This window comes from Corythoichthys intestinalis, chromosome 17 (genome assembly GCF_030265065.1).
Source record: "Corythoichthys intestinalis isolate RoL2023-P3 chromosome 17, ASM3026506v1, whole genome shotgun sequence".
Taxonomy (NCBI): domain Eukaryota; kingdom Metazoa; phylum Chordata; class Actinopteri; order Syngnathiformes; family Syngnathidae; genus Corythoichthys; species Corythoichthys intestinalis.
Genome location: NC_080411.1, coordinates 41783073 through 41802233, shown reverse-complemented (window position 1 = coordinate 41802233; position 19161 = coordinate 41783073). Strand labels below are relative to the sequence as shown.

The 19161-nt window shown below is 41.1% G+C and overlaps 1 protein-coding gene across 1 annotated transcript in view; it reads right to left on the bottom strand.

Annotated features, from left to right (window-relative positions):
* The window catches only part of si:ch211-196i2.1 (collagen alpha-1(I) chain), a 207633-nt gene that overhangs the window by 103125 nt on the left and 85347 nt on the right, over positions 1–19161 (bottom strand). The window contains exons 7-8 of the mRNA XM_057818339.1: positions 18048–18752; positions 2730–2774 (exon numbers count right to left, since the gene is read on the bottom strand). Coding sequence (XP_057674322.1) covers positions 2730–2774; positions 18048–18752 — 750 coding nt within the window. The remainder of the gene's footprint in view (positions 1–2729; positions 2775–18047; positions 18753–19161) is intronic.

Genomic DNA, 19161 nt, shown 5'->3' with positions numbered 1-19161 from the left:
TGATAAAAAATCAGTCAGGAAGTTGCAGCTGGTACAGAATGCTGCAGCCAGAGTCCTCACAAATACAAGGAAGCTGGACCACATTACACCAGTTTTGAAATCGCTACACTGGCTTCCAGTAAGTCAAAGGATAGACTATAAAATACTACTGCTCGTCTACAAAACACTTAATGGCCTTGGACCAAAATACATGCTTGACTTGTTAGAGTCCTATGAGACATCTAGACGCCTAAGGTCGTCTGGAACCGGTCTTCTGCATGTTCCAAGAACAAGAACCAAGCAGGGTGAGGCAGCATTTAGTTATTATGCTCCTCACCTCTGGAACAAGTTACCCGAACGTCTGAAGGATGCTCAAACTGTTAGCTCTTTTAAATCAGGGCTAAAAACGCTTTTGTTTAGCACTGCATATCTATAACTGTCTATATATTTCAATCTACCTGCTTTCTATTCCTCTTGTTTTTATCTCCATTGCTGATTTCAATTATTATTAGTAGTAGTTTTTGTTTTATTTTTATTTTATTTATTTATTTTTATTCTGTGATTAAATGCGATCTTTTGTCTTCGTTTCTACGTTGTGTTGATTTAAATGTGATTTTTATGATCTTCATGTGATGTAAAGCACTTTGAATTGCCTTGTGTTGAATTGTGCTATATAAATAAATTTGCCTTGCCTTGCCTTGCCTTGTACATAAGTACTGTATTTGTTTATTATAACAATAGATCAACAAGATGGCATTAACATTAACATTCTGTCTAAGCGATCCATGGATAGAAAGACCTGTATTTCTTAAAAGATTTTAGTACAAGTTATAGAAATTTTATATTAAAACCCTTCTTAATGTTTTTGTTTTAATAAAATTTGTAAAGTTTTCAATAAAAAAATAAACTAGTAGCTCGCCATTGTTGATGTCAATAATTACACAATGCTCATGGTGCATAAAATCAGTCGCACCCAAGCGCCAGCAGAGGGATACAAAAAACACAAGTAACAAGTGGACATGACACTGCTGTCATTTTAATCTGTTTGAGCGGGGCATGTGCGTGTAATTGCGTCAAATATTTTAACGTGATTAATGAAAAAAAATTAATTACCGCCCGTTAACGCAATAATTTTGACAGCCCTACTTTTAATATCATTGATTTGGCCCTCTTAAAATGAAAGAGACAAAAGTCTCATTGTTCATGAGATGTGTACTATGTTATATGTGAGAGTCCTGCTGTAACCATGGGAAGAGTCCTGCTCTGGCCTGAAAAACCCACTCAGTTTCACCGCTTGTTCTTCTATTTGCACATACTGTACTCTGACAGCCATTATATCTTAAAAGAACCACATATCTTTTTTACTTAGGCTTGATGAGTGTAGTATGGCTGCCCATTCCTTTTGCCATGATAAAGGGTTAGCATTGCGTCTCTACTCCGCTGCACTGTTGTTGGCTAGCTAACCTGCAAGGCACCTATGGGCTGCGTAGCGTAAGTGAACTGTGTCACATTATTGGCTAGATACCTGTTACTCAATGAATTACGTTACAAAATGGTATAGAAAACAATTTTATTTGGTGTAATTAATTAGATTATGTCAGTTCTAAAATTAGATATGAATTAATACTCTAGCGCTCGCAAAACTGACAGCGGAAGTTTACTTCTGTAAATCAGCACAAGATCCTAGCTCACTTTTCATTCTAATATTTTTCTCCGCCCGCTCCCAGGTCATGCACCTCACAACTGTATACAATCGTGGTGTAGTAACCCACCAATGGGAGTGTCGCGTTGGCATATGGAATGCACCACTCAGAGTATAGCGTTGGTGTATAGAACGCACCAATGGGAGCGCTGCGTTGCCGTATCAAACGCACCAATAGGAGCGTCGTGCTGCGTCGTCGACAGTAGCCTTAGAGACACTACAATACGTTTCTGTTGATTTTTATTTTGTGCGATGCATTAATTTTCTTGTGCGCTGATTCTGTGCAAGTAGTGCGCGATTGTGCACGCGTGAAGCTTAGAGGGAACATTGCTCATGAAGACAATATGCCAAACAATTTGACCGAAAAAACAAAAAATACAAGAACAAAAACGGCAGTGTCATTGGACAGAGGGACAGTTTTTATTTTTGCTGCAGGCAGTATCAGTTCCTTTGCTATGGTGTTGGGTTAATTTACACGAAGCAACTTGGTATGCTAACAGTGCTCGCTGGTTTACTGATTTAACACTGACAAAGCTGGACAATTGTTGGCATTATTCGGCACGTTTTTGCTAAAAAAAAAAAAAATCAAGTGGCTTATCAATGTGATTGGGGTATAATGTCCTTCTTAAGTGACGTCTTAATTGATTTGGCTTCCTGCTGTCCGCTGCAAACATTTTTAGACACGGTAAACAGACTGTTCTTTCCTCGTTTCATACTGTATTAAAAGTCAAAGCCAAAAGCCAAAAGCCAAACGCTACATAAGCTTTGTCATATTTCCTCATCTAAGCTCGCCATATCTCTAGTGCTCTTTGCTGTGTGCTCTTGTTTGGTTAAAAAATACTGCGCACACTCTGAAAATAAGAATGCTACTGCCACCCACTGAGCGGATGGTCAATTATACTTTATTCTAATACGGCAAAAAAGTATGTTCCCCAAATTCACATGCGCCACCCCGGTATCGCTGTGTGCCCCACTATTTGAGAAGTACTGCCCTAATGAGTCACGCGAATTCATGTCAACACATCATTGCTAATTATGTTTGTCTTACCTTGTCACCTTTAAATCCAGGCCATCCAGGTTCTCCAGTACAGCCCTGGGGATAAATTAACATTGTGACTATTTAAAAAAACACAAAAGACATCAAACAAAATAGGTATTTATCATTATTGGTAATGATACATGGTGTATACCTTACACAGAGTCTGGACATCATATACTCTATTAAGCCAAAACAGCTCCAGGTTAATGAATTTTCCTCAATATTTTACAGTAGGTAAGTTGCACTTTCTGTTACCACTGTGGCTTGAACAGATGTGTACCAACACTTTTGACTGCTGTATCTGTGTAAACCCGAAAAAAACAAAACTGAAATGCTATCAAGGTAATTGGGGGGTTATTTGGGGGGGATTGCGGCGAGTCCCCCAGGGTGACGATGGCCCCTTTGCTGGGCTGTGGGAGGAGTGATCGGCTGCCCTCCTTCCCCGGGCTGCCTGGGAGAGGGCCGTGGCTAACTCCGGTGGCATAAAATACCGTTCGAGAGGTTTCAGAATTTGGCAGTTTTGACCATTATGCAGTAATTTTGCCCTATCGTATTGAATAAATGCAATTTTAATATTTCATATTCCATTTATAACAAGATTGATATTTGTCACGACCATATCATTTATTTAGCAATTGGTGAAAAATACTTAGATAAAAAGAATATCCTGTAAAAATATTGGAGTAGAGAGATTAAGACAATGATGACATTTGGATTCTCTCTGTCGCATTTTCCTCGTTCTGAATCTTCCTCCTCAATGGGCTGAATTCTGAATCAGCTGAAATCGTTACTCTGCCGACATCATCACCTAGCTGGAAGCGCTAGAGTGCTATAACGACAGGTGTGAAGAACCTTAGTCTTCTTGTGATGACATAATCAAAACACAGTGAGCGAACACTACTGGGTCACCGCCAACATGTCCACGGTTTGGAAGTATTTTCAAGTATCAAAGAAATATAGAAATTGTAAAATTAAGGAAAGTAAAATAAATTTCCTTTATCACTGCTACACGCTCCTTCTGAAGTTGCTTTCCATTAATGTCCTGCATCATATCGAGTACAGTGCATTTTCAGTTTAATCAAGCAAATAGTATACAATTCTGTCGTAAAATTTATACAGAGTTATGAAAAAGTAAACCTTTTGGAATTTCTCACATTTCTGCATTAAATCACCATCAAATGTGATCCGATCTTTGTCAAAACCACACAGATGAAAAAACAGTGTCTGCTTCAACTAAAACCACCCAAACATTTATAGGTTTTCATATTTTAATGAGGATAGTATGCAAACAATGACAGATAAGGGAAAATAAGTAAGTGAACCATCACATTTAAGATTATGTGGCCACCCCTTTGGCAGCAATAACTTCAACCAGACACTTCCTGTAGCTGCAGATCAGTCTGGCACATCGATCAGGGCTAATCTTGGCCCATTCTTCTCTACAAAGCTGCTGTATTTGAGTCAAATTCCTGGGATGTCTGGCATGAATCGCTGTCTTTAGTTCATGCCAAAGCATTTCAATGGGGTTCAAGTCTGGACTTTGACTTGGCCACTCAAGAACGTGTATTTTGTTGTTGTTCTTCTGAAACCATTCTGAAGTTGATTTACCTCTGTGTTTTGGATCATTGTCTTGTTGCAGCATCCATCCTATTTTTAGCTTCAACTATCTGACCGACAGCCTCACATTTTCCTGCAAAACATCCTGATAAACTTTTGAATTCAGTCTTCCATTAATGACTGCATTAATGAAGTTATCCAGGCCCTGGGGCAACAAACAGTCCCAAATCATGATGCTCCCTCCACCAAGCTTCTCGGTGGGGATGAGGTGTTAATGTTGGTGAGCTGTTCCATTTTTCCTCCACACATGACGCTGTGTGTTACTCCCAAAAAATTCAACTTTGGTTTCATCAGTTCACAAAATATTTTGCCAAATCGTCTGTGTCAGCAGTGGCTTCCACCATGTAGTCCTCCCATGAACAACATTCTTGGCTATTGTTTTACATATAGTTGATATGCACACAGAGATATTGGACTGGGCCAGTGAGTTCTGTAACTCTTTAGCAGACACTCTAGGGTACTTTTTTACCTCTCTGAGTATTCTGCGCTGAACTTTTGTCGTCATATTTGGTGGACGGCCACTCCTTGGGAAAGAAGCAACAGTAACAAACACTTTCCATTTGTAGACAACTTCTCTGACTGTCGAGTGATGAACATCCAGACTGTTAGAGATGGTTTTGTATCCTTTACAATCCTTGATCGCAGGTCTTCAGACAGCTCTTTTGACCGAGCTTTAAACCACTCATCAGTGATTGGGCACACACCTGACTTAAAATGTTTGGTAAACATTGGTTTCAATTGCTCTTTAGGTCTCTTTAGGCAAAGGGTTCACTAACTTATTTTTCACCCTTCTGTCATTGCTTGCATGCTATCCTCATTAAAATATGTTTGGGTGGTTTTTGTTACAGCAGACACTTAATTTTCATCTGTGTCATTTGGATAAAGATCAGATCACATTCGATGGTGATTTTATGCAGAAATGTGAGAAATTCCAAAAGGTTCACATACTTTTTCATACCACTGTATTACAATACATTTGAATGCAAACTAGTACAGATTTAACCAGTTTTTAAATCAACGTCCTGTTCCCACCTCACATCCCACTATGAATGGCTGCCTTTATTAAATAACACAATGATACACTCTTCTAAAGACTTCAAAACCATATTGATCCCAGTGCTACACTGTAGATCAAAGACATTTTCTGCGCGTCTGTGACATGTTTGTGTAGCGTAACATCCACTAATCAGGCTCAGATGGTGGCTGAGAGAAAGCAGTTCTCATCAGCTGTAAAGCATAAATGCGTGCCAAACAACCTCTGCTCCAAGGATTATCGTGAAACTTTGCCTTTTCATTCATTTGCAAATCGTGACGTCAGATTAAGCCCATATGGACACAGGTATCATTAAAAGATATCTTCGTCACATGTGAGTGATAAAGCCAATTTTGTTCTTTTTTGACCTGGGAGGTCAAACACTACAGTATCTTGCGTTCTACAAGATTATCCCCCATGACTGAAGTGTTTTAAGGGTGGATTTGTTGGGATAACGGAGTCCAAAACCGGTAACGGACGATTAAATTACATAATGACTGTGTTTACAACTAATTTCATATTGTGTGTGGGGAACTGACGTCACAATGCAGTGAACTCTGAGGTGGAATGGAACGCAGCTAATCAAAGAAGTGCCTTGACTGGCGAACTAGAAAGTGTCCATAAATAAAACCAAGACCTTACTCGATGTCATTTTTTGGTATTAAAGTGGCTTCCCCAGATGGCAAAAAGTATTTTCTAAAACGAGTTGTTTTTGTGACATCATATGTGATCACACAAGATCTATAGCTCAGGCACCTGTTTCTAAGCTAGGTGAAGGAATTCTATCTTTTGTTGCGACTGTCAGTGCACGCTACACTAAACCTGTTAAACACCTAATTTTATTTCCGTCTATGTGTGGGGTCTGCCACAGAGAAAACGGCTTTTCATCATTCATTCAGATTTGGAAAATCTTTATTCATCTTAAATCTTACCATCATTTAATCAGTCAGAAACTTGGAAAAAGAAATTTTCCACCTTAAAGCTAATAAACAACAAGCATTTTTTGTGAAATTAGGGGTTGATTTTTCTATGAGTATTTATAAATAAAAAAATTAAAAAAAATTAAAAAAAATAAAAAAACAGTTCAAACATGACTCTTGTATACATTTTTATTCCGAAATCATCAAAGGATTATGTGATGTTCTGTTTTACATTTTTGAAAATGTCATAACCAGGGGTGAAAGTGGCTAGAAGCTAGAAATGTTATTTATTTATTTATTCATTCATTTTCGGGGGGCTCAAACCTCCTAAAATTACTGAAATGCAAAGAAAACTGTTTTGGCACATTTGTTTCTATAACACATACAAAAACTGATTTTCATTCAAAGTTGTATTTTTTTCAATGATTTGCAAAATAAAAACAGCAATAATCCCAACCTCCATCTCCTAATTTTTATTTCCCCTCATTTCCTCACATACTAAATGCCAAATCTCAATTTTAACTACTTAAGAACATAGGATGTTTATTAAAATTGAAGTTGATGTAAACATTTACTTTTTAAAAAAATAATAAATATATAAGCAACATACATTCAGAAAAATAAGTACAAATGACTTATATTATGCAGAGTCAAATGGAATATATTTTGAAGATCGCGCGCAAACATTGACTTTTTAAAATCATAAGGAAATGAATACGTCGCCTAACATAATGTACTAAATGAACAAATATACTGTAAGTCCAAAGTGCACATTGACAGCTAAGATGTTCTAAACCACCCCATCAGAGTAAAAAAACTAAATATGATAAATAAGCCACCTCAACTCCTTCCTTGCTCTTAAAGATTTGATCTATTTCCTCTTGCATTGCCCTTTTTTAGTCGCATCAATCCAACAAACTTTTTTTTTTGTTGTTCATGGAAACATGCACATTTCAACTAATCAGAGCTAACTATCTCTGCTGATCACATGTCAGTATGTCATCTAATTGAACCGATAAATTAGTCCAGGCGTTTTGCTTTGCTGCGTGCATTCGCACATTGACATGACTCGTCATCGTCAGACTCCGATAACTGCAGCAGCTGGGGAAACCTCCATGCCGTCCGTAGAATAAAATAAAAAATATTGGTGGAAACGGATTACGCTACACAAGCAATTTATTACACTTGTTGTTAACACTTGTGTATGTAAATCTGATGTTTGTAGATTGTTTTCTTCTTGGAGATGAAATGCATGTGTGGCAGCTTAGCTTTTTTTTTTTTACATAGCGTTTTTACAGTTGCCGTCACATTTTCGGAATGAAAGCAACATACACCAGAACAGCGTTTCGGCCCTGCATCTTATACCGGAAATGCGTTCCTGACCGTTCCGGCCCACTTTCACCCCCGGTCATAACAAGTCAAAGTTGGTAAAGACGTAAAGAATTTCAAATGCCAAATATAGAAAATTCCACACATTGCTTGATTACTGATAAACTATAAATTTCAGTAAAAGGTTTTGACAACTGATAAGTAAGGTCTTAAGAGGTTGCGCAAATGTGCACAGACTAATTTACATTCCAAAAATGGCACATTTTGACAATAGTTTGTAAACAATAGCTATTATTGTCATGAAACTTGAAAAATAACATTTTCTATAGACAAGTTTCCGAGGTACTTCCGCTTTACGTCCTATGTCTGCCAGTAACTTCCATTTTAGAATTTCTCAGCTGGATCCCGAGATCAAACTACGAACTTTTTAACTGCAGCAACTTTAAGATATGCTATTGGAGCAAGAATTATCGAAGACATCGGGAAAAAGCATGTCTGAATGCCGCCGAGGGTCTTGTAATCTCGGGTGACAGTTTGGCTCCCTTAACCTCTACTGTCTGATAACACATTCCTCGTATGCTCAACCTTCGTTAATATTTTTCTAATCGTTTTATAAATTGCGATTCATTGACCTGTTTTGCACCTAACCCTAACCCTAAAACAAGAAATGGAATCATGTTGTCCAAATGTTTTATTGCGATCAATATCTGCAATAAAAAAGAATGACATACTATTTTGGTTTATATGTACATACCTTGTAGTATTTCCTTATCACAACAAAATCCGTGTCAGCCCTCATGCATTCGGCAAATGTAATCTAATTTGTAATTTCACCTCATTTTGGTCACTGAAGTGGCAGGCGTATCAATCTATACCTCACGTCAACACAGGCTGATAGGTTGTTATAATTTTGTCCATGAATGATCAACGAAGTGATGAGAAAAATCATACAATCTCATCTACGTCGTGCTGAATCCAATTTTGGAGATTCCTTGAGTTCCTCTACTTAAATTTGACAGTTTTACCTCTCTCAACACACACTTCAATCGTAATTCATGTTGTTTTTTCTGAACCGGAAGTTCGGGGCAGACATTGTCCATGATGGTGCCGCTCATATTTCACTCAGGAAACTTGTCTAAACAATGAGCATTTTTTCTGAAATTAGGGGTTGATTTTTCTATGATTATTTATAAACAAACAAAAAACAACAGTTTTAACATAACTTATTGTACATATTTTTATTATAAAGAGTCATAACCAGGTAATAACCCCTTCAGGCCCGCATTTTTTCTACTGGGCAAAAAAAAAATACATCTTCACTGATTTTTACTCTACTCAAAAAACAGAACAAAAGTGCATTTGCTAAATCTCCTGATTTGATTTCAATGGGTAAAGTCTCGTCCAATCGTTCTTCCAGATGTGGAAATAGCAACTAAATTCAATGTATTTATTGGTTTAGAGACGTGAACGTGTCATGTCTTTCAGCAGCATGCTCAAGTCTGAAGGGGTTAAAGGTAAAGAATTCAGAAATCAAATGCCAAATATGGAAAATCCCATACGTTGCTTAATAACTAATAAACTATAAATCTCAGTTGTCATGTATTAATGTTTCAGCCAGGGGCGGACTGGTAATCTGTGGGTTCTGGAGGATCACAGAACGGCCGGTGCCCTGGACGGCCGGCGGCCACCATTTATTATACATCACTGTTTTTATCCCCCCTAGCCTCTGATTATCTACAATTCACATTCAATCCGACATGTGGCAGCAATGCGCCTGCTGTTCATCGCCAGTCTGATAGAAGAACGAAGAAAGCACAAAGTAGCCTTCATTGGTTCTTTGTGGAAGCAAACTAGCGACGAGCGTCAATGCCCAATATGGATGGTGGTGGCAAAAAAATAAAGAAAAGGGTGGCGTGGAGAAAGTTAGGGAGAAAAAAAATAAAAAAACTGGAGAGCGAAGCATTCAAATGTCATAAGTTGACAAATATTTTCGCAAGCAGCAGTCCATACAACGGCCACGTCGGGTAACAGCAGCTCAGCCCCCGGCGATGGTGAGAGGGGGAGCGGGAGCCGCTCTGACGTGCAGCCGGTGCAGGGAGAGAGAAAGGAAGAGGGAGGGTGTAATGATAAGCTGGTGGAAGTTCCCCAGACAAGCGCAGGGCAAGTAAAAAGGGATGAAGAGGGTCACTTGCTCGGTATACTGGCAATTGTTATCCACCAGGTAGTTACATTTTAAATGAAATAAATGACAAAGGGTTAGTGCCAGCTAGTCCGTTTGCAATCGTGTCAAGTTACAGTATGCTAGTCCTACAACACTCGCCTTAGGAAAAATATTTTAGCTGTAAAACAACGTATGCTCACACAGCAGCAATATTAATTAAGAAGAAATATAACAAAATATTAATAAAATGAATGGTTTTACTTTAAAGTTCAGTTATTTAAATTGATACTTTTTTTTAATCATCTTGTTTTCTGGTTAATACTTTCCAATGAAGGTTATGTATCCAGGATTTGTCTTGAAATGTTTATTGTATTTTCATTGAAATGTATTATTTGTATGGCAAGATTAATTATGGCAGGGGTCTCCAAACCAATCCTCAAGGGGCGCTGTGGGGCCTGGTTTTTGTTTCAACCGATCGAGTACCGACAGTTTAACCAATGAAGTTTCTGCTAAAACAAGCAGCACCTGACTGCAATCAACTGATTACACTTGTAAGACACCAGATTGGTGCATAGGTGTTGTCTTGTTTTGTTGGAAAGAAATCCTGCGCCCGCTGCGGCCCTATGTGGAATGGTTTGGAGACCACTGAATTATGGCATAAACAATGAAATCATTTTATATATAGAGATATATTGTAATCAATTGGATACATAAAACTTGCTTTGAAAAATAAAAATTCTTTGTTTTTTTCAGGTTGATCATAGAGCTAGTACAGAAAATGAACCCAACTCCAGTTCAGCCTTGCAATACTTTGAGCGCCCCAAGTCAGACAGTCACAGTCTAGACACATTTTCTTCATTTTCTCTCGAAGTGCGCGAAATTGATGCATATTACAATAAAATGTAAAAAAAAAAAAAAAGTCTCTCGGGGGTATGCCCCCGGTCTGTGTTTCCCTTCGTATAGCAATTCTTGTGGGCTGGGCCGAGTCAAAGTCCAGGGCTGCTTTTTAGTCCCAGTCCGCCCCTGGTTTCAGCTATTAATGTTTCATCATATTGCATGTATTAATTTTGCAGATATTAATGTTTCAGCATATTGCATCATACTCATGCATCACAAAGCTTTCATCACATGTTCCTGTGTACCCTTTATAATGTCACAAAGAACAACTGAGAACACTATATAAGCCTCGAGCAGACAACATCCAGTGTCAGGTCGTACTGTCATGTACGAGACGGGGAAACCAGTTGCGTATCGCAGACACAGGATTTTATTGATTTTGACAGGCAAAGGAAACAATCAGGTTAAGCAGTAATGGCTAGTTGGCATGCAGACATATGCTGAATCGCTGACGACGTATTAATCACGTCCGGCAGGTTCTGCGCCGTCTCCTGGAAAACTCCCTGTTTGTCAAAGCAGAGAAATGTGAATTTCACGCAAGATCGGTATAATTCCTGGGACAGATAGTGGCAGAGGGAAGGCTTCAGATGGACCCTGCAAAAGTGACGGCAGTTACATCCTGGCCTGTACCGGAGAACCGCATAAAACTGCAACAATTCCTGGGCTTTGCCAACTTCTACCGACGATTCATCCGGAATTACAGCACAGTGGCATCTCCCCTCACTGCGCTTACCAGCACAAAGGTTCCCTTCAGGTGGACTCCGGCAGCCAATAAGGCCTTCGAGACGCTCAGGGCATGCTTCACTTCTGCCCCAATCCTCCAAATGCCCGACCCAGAGCGACAATTTGTGGTCGAGGTGGATGCCTCTGACGTGGGGGTCGGGGCAGTGCTTTCACAGCGCGCAGCATCGTACGGCAAGTTACATCCGTGCGCCTTCTACTCTCGCCGACTGTCCCCGGCAGAGCGGAATTATGACATTGGGAATCGCGAGCTGCTGGCTGTCAAACTGGCTTTGGAAGGATGGCGACATTGGCTTGAAGGATCAGCCGTTTTGTTTTTCGGTGTGGACCGACCACAAGAACCTTAAATACATAAGAACAGCTCGGCGGTTGAACCCTCGGCAGGCCATGTGGTCCCTATTCTTCACACGTTTCAATTTCACCCTCTCTTACCGCCCGGGTTCCCGGAATGCAAAGCCCGATGCCCTCTCTCGAGTATTGCAGAAGGATGAAGCACTAGCGAAGGATTTTGAGCCCATTCTCCCGGATTCCTGCCTAGTTTCCACGCTGACCTGGGACATTGAGGAGCAGGTTAAAGAAGCCATCCGGGATTAGCCTAGCCCCAGCGCCTGCCCCACAGATCACATCTTTGTTCTTGATAATCTGAGGTCCCAGGTGATCCAGTGGGTCCACAACTCCCACCTGGCTTGTCACCCTGGTGTCACACGCACAATCCACCTGCTCTCCCAGCGATTCTGGAGGCCATCGTTGAGAGCAGATGTCCAAGACTTCGTGAAAGCCTGCCCCACCTGTAGCCAGAACAAGACCACCAGCCATTCCCAGCCGGCCTGCTCCAACCCCTGCCAGTCCCCAAACGCCCCTGGTCCCATATATCAATGGACTTTGTAACTGGACTACCTCCTTCTGAAGGAAACACCGTCATCCTCATGGTTGTGGACAGGTTCAGCAAGATGGCCCACTTCATCCCGCTGCCAAGATTGCCCACTGCTAAGAAGACGGCACAGGTGGTTATGGAGCAGGTGTTCCGAATTCACGGACTACCGAGGGATGTCGTATCTGACCGGGGTCCGCAGTTTGCATCCTCCTTCTGGAAGGAGTTCTGCCACCTCCTGGGAGCCACAGCGAGCCTCACGTCAGGCTATCAACCCCAGTCTGACGGCCAGACGGAAAGGCTCAACCAAGAGCTTGAGACATCCCTCCACTGCATGGCTTCACGCAACCCCCATTCCTGGGCGCAACATCTGCTGTGGGTGGAATACGCTCACAACTCCCTTCCCAGCTCTGCCACCGGCCTGTCTCCCTTTCACACTGTCTTCGGCTATCAACTGCCCCTGTTCGCCAGCCAAGAAGGAGACGCTTCCTGCCCTTCCGCCCAAGCCTGCGTACAGAGATGTCGCCGAATCTGATCTCAAGCTCGTACCGCTCTTTTAAAGTCTGTTTCTGGTTATGCCATCAGAGCCAACTGACGACAGACTGCAGCCCCTGCATACCAAGTGGGCCAGAAGGTATGGCTTTCTTCCCGGCATCTGCCACTCCAAGTGGAATCACGTAAACTGGCACCCAGGTTCGTTGGTCCGTTTCCCATCGAGAAGATCATCAGCCCATCAGCTATCCGACTCAAACTACCCAGGTCTATGAAGGTTCACCCAACCTTCCATGTCTCCAAACTAAAGCCAGTCTATGAGAGCCCCCTGGTCCCCAATGCAGCACCACCTCCCCCTCCTCGCCTGGTGGACGGGGGTCCTGTCTACACAGTTTGTCGCCTGCTCAAGTCACGCCGCCGGGGCAGGGGTCTCCAATATCTGGTGGACTGGGAAGGATATGATCCTGAGGAGAGGATGTGGGTTCCAGCTGGGCGGATTGCCGATCGGACCCTCATATCAGACTTCCACCGCCTCCATCTGGACCAACCGTCCGCCCGGCGGGGTCGACCTGGAGCGGCTTGCTCTCAGCCCATGCATACATATGACTCTGACTCTGAACCCGACCCTGTGCCATCGGTAGTTGATTCCTCCACTGGCGAGGAGGAGATTGAGCCAATGCCCTCAGTGGATGAGGCCATGGACTCTTGAGATTGAGCCAATGCCCTCAGTGGATGAGGCCATGGACTCTGATTAGTAGCCCTTGGTGGGCTCAATTCTTGGGACTTCGGGAGCCGTCCCTTGAGAGGGGGGTTCTGTCATGTATTAATGTTTCAGCTATTATTGTTTCATCATATTGCATGTATTAATGTTGCAGATATTAATGTTTCCGCATATTGCATCACACTCATGCATCACAAAGCTTTCGTCACATGTTACTGTGTACCCTTTATTATGTCACAAAGAACAACTGAGCACACTATATAAGCCTCGAGCAGACAACATCCAGTGTCAGGTCGTCAGCGATTCAGCATATGTCTGCATGCCAACTAGCCATTACCGCTTGACCTTATGGTTTCCTTTGCCTGTCAAAATCAATAAAATCCTGTGTCTGCGATACGCAACTGGTTTCCCCGTCTCATACATGACATTAGTAAGGTTTTGACAACTAATAAGTAAGTTGATAATAGGTTGAGCAAATGTGCACGGAGTAATTTTCATTACAAAAATGGCACTTTTCTACAATAGTTTGGAAACAATGGCCAATATTGTCACAAAACTTGAAAAATAACATTTTCTATTCATTTCAATGAAACTTCATCTTCTACATATGTTCATGCCTTTGGCTCTGCCTCTTTTGGGCCCTGGCAGGGGGTCGATCTAAAAAGTAAAAAAAAAATATATATTTATTAAATTCATGTATTTTCAGTATTATATAAAACTAAAAATATAAAAAAGCAATCTCATAATCTATCAATGTATTTTTAGTAGGGCTGTCAAAACGATTAAAATTTTTAATCGAGTTAATCACAGCTTAAAAATTAATTAATCATAATTAATCGCAATTCAAACCATCTAAAAAATATGCGTTATGTTCCTGTAAATTATTGTTGGAATGGAAAGATCAGACGCAAGACGGATATATACATTCAACATACTGTTCATAAGTACTGTATTTGTTTATTATAACAATAAATCAACTAGCTGGCATTAACATTAACATTCTGTTAAAGAGATCCATGGATAGAAAGACTTGTAGTTCTTAAAAGATAAATGTTAGTACAAGTTATAGAAATTTTATATTAAAACCCTTCTTAATGTTTTCGTTTTAATAAAATTTGTAAAATTTTCAATCAAAAAATAAACTAGTAGCTCGCCATTGTTGATGTCAATAATTACACAATGCTCATGGTGCATAAAATCAGTCGCACCCAAGCGCCAGCAGAGGGAGACAAAAAACAAGTAACAAGTGGACATGACACTGCTGTCATTTTAATCTGTTTGAGCGGGGCATGTGCGTTAATTGCGTCAAATATTTTAACGTGATTAATGAAAACATTTAATTACCGCCCGTTAACGCGATAATTTTGACAGCCCTAATTTTTAGGTTTCTAAAGGATCTTAGCATCTTACAAACACAAAAACACATTTTTTGTCATTGTTTACGTGGGCAATTATACGAGATGTTATTGATTCAGCAGTGAGGGTCACTGTCTTCAAGGTAGGTCTCGAGGGTTCAAATCTTATCTAATTTAACTGGATCTTTGATTTGTTCATGATCAACGGCAAAAATGTTTTATTTTATTACCTTCTTTGCAGGGATTAATGCCATTGTTTATCAACTCCTCTTCCTCCTAGTCCATGTCCCCTCTTTCTGGAGACTCCTCATCAGACTCGGCATAATTTACTGCTTGCACTTGCCTCCTACGGACTGGATGGTCTTCTCTTGGTGCTCCACACATTCTTCTACCCCTGCCTTGTCATTGTGATGCCATATTTCCAATATAATTGTGATCAAAATTCCAGCAGAGAGAGGATATAAAACTTTGCGGATGCAAAATAGCAGCTACTGACGAGAACTCCGGCTGGAATCACCTCGGGAAACTAATGTAGTTACGATGCAACAGTGCTACCATCTGGTGTTGAATGAAAGACCTACTATTCGTCTATATACTGGACAAAAATGATGTTTATGACGAGTACAATACACGGTATAGCCCACAGAAATCAAGGGGACGCCGGCGATCTTTGAGTTAGCATGGGTTTAATTAGTTGGTGGAGTCTGTTTCCACAAATTCTGTGCAGGTTGTTAGTTGCAGGACTCAGAGTGGCTAAGCTAGCGCATGTCAATGGTGCTTGCTAGCATGACCAAGAAAAAAACGATGTTAACAGATCTAACATAGTTGAATAAATTCAAAATGCAGATCATTGTTCGAAATACCTATGTGGCCAAAACAATCTCACACCAAACTGCCGTAATTCATTTCATTCTGCAGCACTATTCTTTTTTTTAGATGTGTAATGTGACCACAATAGAGAGGAGTGCTTCGGCCACTCGTCCCTTTGCTTCCCATCAAAAAAATCAGCAGTGAAAAAAGCTCTGCTATCACTCCACCCTGCTTTCCAAGACAGCCTGCTCCTTGCAGAGCTGCTGGATTACAAATGTTGCTATTCATACTTCAACTATTGACATGCAATGGTAAGTTTTAACAACTTCATCCTGAAAACATAACCAACACTATTGATTTCATGTGTCATAGGTGATTCTCATGCGTGAATATGTTGTTTTTTATTGGCATGCTAGCTAGCACTATCGACTCGCGCTAGCTTAGCCACTCCAGAGCCCTGCAACTAACAAATAACTAACAAACTGCACAGAATTTGTTGATACCAACGCCACTGACTAATTATACCCCCATTAACTCGGAAATTAAAGTGCCTATGACAGCCAAAAGCATGTTTATTTCATATTTCAAGCGGTATTTTATGCTCCTGAATGAAATGGACTCCTTGGATGTGTGTGGAAGCGATCGATATATTTATTCAATTTTTTTAAACCCGCACCATGAAAATGAGTGACTTCCTGGAATGACGAAGTATGCGAATGTGGCGTCAACGGGCTAATACTCTTCAGTATAAAGCCAATACTACAGTGTGCAGAATGACTGCAGATTCAGCTGATTTTGTGGATTATTTTGTTTATCTTCCACATCACGCCAGCCCAATGCGCTGCAGGCTTTTGTTGCTGTAGCAGGGAGAGACGTGTGAGCCTTTTTGGGTTTCAAAAAGTTCCTGTACACTGTGGAGAATGGCCAAAACCAGTGAGACAACTGTGGGACCATTGGACTGACGAGGAAGTGAGTAAATGACATGTTTTGTATTATGTCAAATACTGGGATCATGGGACACGTTATAATAAGGCTTGCATTATGTGGGTGACAATGCTCCTTGTCCACCGAGAAGGCCACTCGGCCGACGATTGACGGCTTGTCACACACACCATGGTAACTTCCGCCCCCTCAGTCCTCTTTGTGTGCCCGCCATTAGACCACTATCCACGGCTTGGTACCGAGCAGCCCCTGCTTTGACGTCGACTGTCCACCGAGAATGGGCTATTTTCGGTGTTCATTCCCAGTGACAAGCACTGCCAGCCCCCCGTGGCCGCAACAGAACGACGAGCCGTAACTTGCTCGCCGCCGGGGGCTGGCCGATCAGTGAAGACAATCAACCCCGCTGCCGTGTGTGACATAAGTCAGGGTAGTTTTGTGTGATTTTTCGTTGTCGAAAGGCGAGTATATGACTTGAAAAAGCTGCTCGGTTCGGGTTAGCATGTCGGCGTGCTGTCAGGCGTCCTGTTTTGTTTACGCTCTTTCCTCCGTCTTTGAAGCCATGGCGGGGGAATGACAAAAGCCAGACTAATTCCGATGGTACAAAATACTGTTCGGGAGAAGAAGTCGGCAGTTTTGACCATTATGCAGTAATTTTGCCCTGTTGTACTGAATAAATGCATTTTGTAATATTTCATATTTCATTTAGCACAAGACTGTTATTTGTCACGAGCATACCATTTATTTAGCAAGTGGTTGAAAAAACTTTGATAAAAAGAATATTCTATAAAAATATTGGAGTTGAGAAATTGAAACAATCATGACATTTTGCTGCTCCTTGTCGTATTTTCCTCATTCTGAATCTTCCCCCTCAATGGGCTGAAGTCATGACGAAATTGTGACCCTGCCGACGTCATCATTCAGCTGGGGATGCTGGACAGGCGGGGCTAAATGGCAGATTAGAAAGACTAATTTCTCGTCATCTGCGCTTTGCTAAATTGTTGTATATAGTCGAATTGTCTCAAAATATTATTCTAATTCACATAAAAATGCTATTTAGGATTTTTTTTTATGCTGGCACCGACACTTTAAGCGTAATTTCAAAAAGTCTGAACTTTCCCATTAATAATGTACAAGTATACCGCAATGTAGTTTCTCAGAGTAGGTAACATTATCACTTGCAGTGCAGTTGACCCCAAGGCATTATACTCCTCAACATGTCTGTCTGACTTGTTCGATTGAAAATTTATGGTCATGGTCTTCCCCTCTTGTTCTGGTGTAGAGATATATTGCAGCCCATATTTTTTTAAATCTACACTTCCTCCATAGCCAAAGAATTCGTCTTTAGGGACCCCTAGTTTGCATATGGACCCAAACCCAAGATGTGAATAGGACCTTTAGCAACTACTTATGCAATGCCGTATCATTTCAGTTTACTTACCTCTGGTCCAGGTGGACCCATTCTGCCTGGTCGTCCAGGTTTGAGACGATACATTTTGCCATCTGATCCAAGCAACATATCTCCATCTCTAGAAATAATTCTTATGGTGCCAAATTTGTCTTTGTTTTGAAGTTCTACTTTGCGTTTAGCTGTCAGGTCAGTGTATGTCATGTTCTGTGTAGTAACCTGTCTGCTTCGCTCATCTGACTTTTTGACAGATGGACTTTGGCCGATGACATGAGATGGAGGTGAGGCAGAGCTAGCCCATTCATCAGTGTACCTTCTTTGTCCAATAGACTCAAAGGTCGGTTTGGGTTCTGTGGGCAACCTAGGCGGAACAGTAAATTCCACAACAGGGTTTTTGCGTGTGTTTCTACTGTCAAGATTAATGATGTCATCAGTTGGTTTTCCAGGGAATGTTAATGAATTCCTCCCACCAGGGTCAACCTTTTTATCAGTAGTGATGTTGTCCTCCAAGTGCTTTGACGACTCTTCAGATTTCCCCTTCTGGTTTTCTCTAACTCCATTTTTGAAAGGCTTCCACTGCGGATTGATTTGTCCACCAATTTGCAAAGTCAGATCCAGCAATTCGGTGTCCTCATCCACAACAAAGACATCTCCATGTCCAACTGCACCCTTACGTCGTGTTCCTGAAGGCAAGGTCCCGTCTCCTCGGGCTGCACCTCGTCGCCATATTGCATTTTTCTGACAAAAAAAAACAACATTGGTGAGTTAGACACACATACATACAGTAAATAACTGATGGTGATACAGTACAATACAGGTAGTCCCCGGGTTACGAATGAGTTCCGTTCCTACACTGGCAACGTAACCCAAGTTTTTGCATAAATCGGAATTAAACCTTCAAGGACCCCTAAATACCCTCCAAATTTCAAAATAACTTTCCAAAAACGTATTTATTGCTAATCAATGTACTGTCCTTGCCAAGACGTTGGAGCTAAGCCCTAACTAGACAGCGAACTAAGCTCCGAAATGACGATGTCAGACGTCCATGTGGTTTGCTGACTTTAGCTGCTCATGACAGCAACACCTGCAGAATAACACAAATTTTTTTTTACCATAATACCGTACTGTATAAGCCGCCACCCACCAA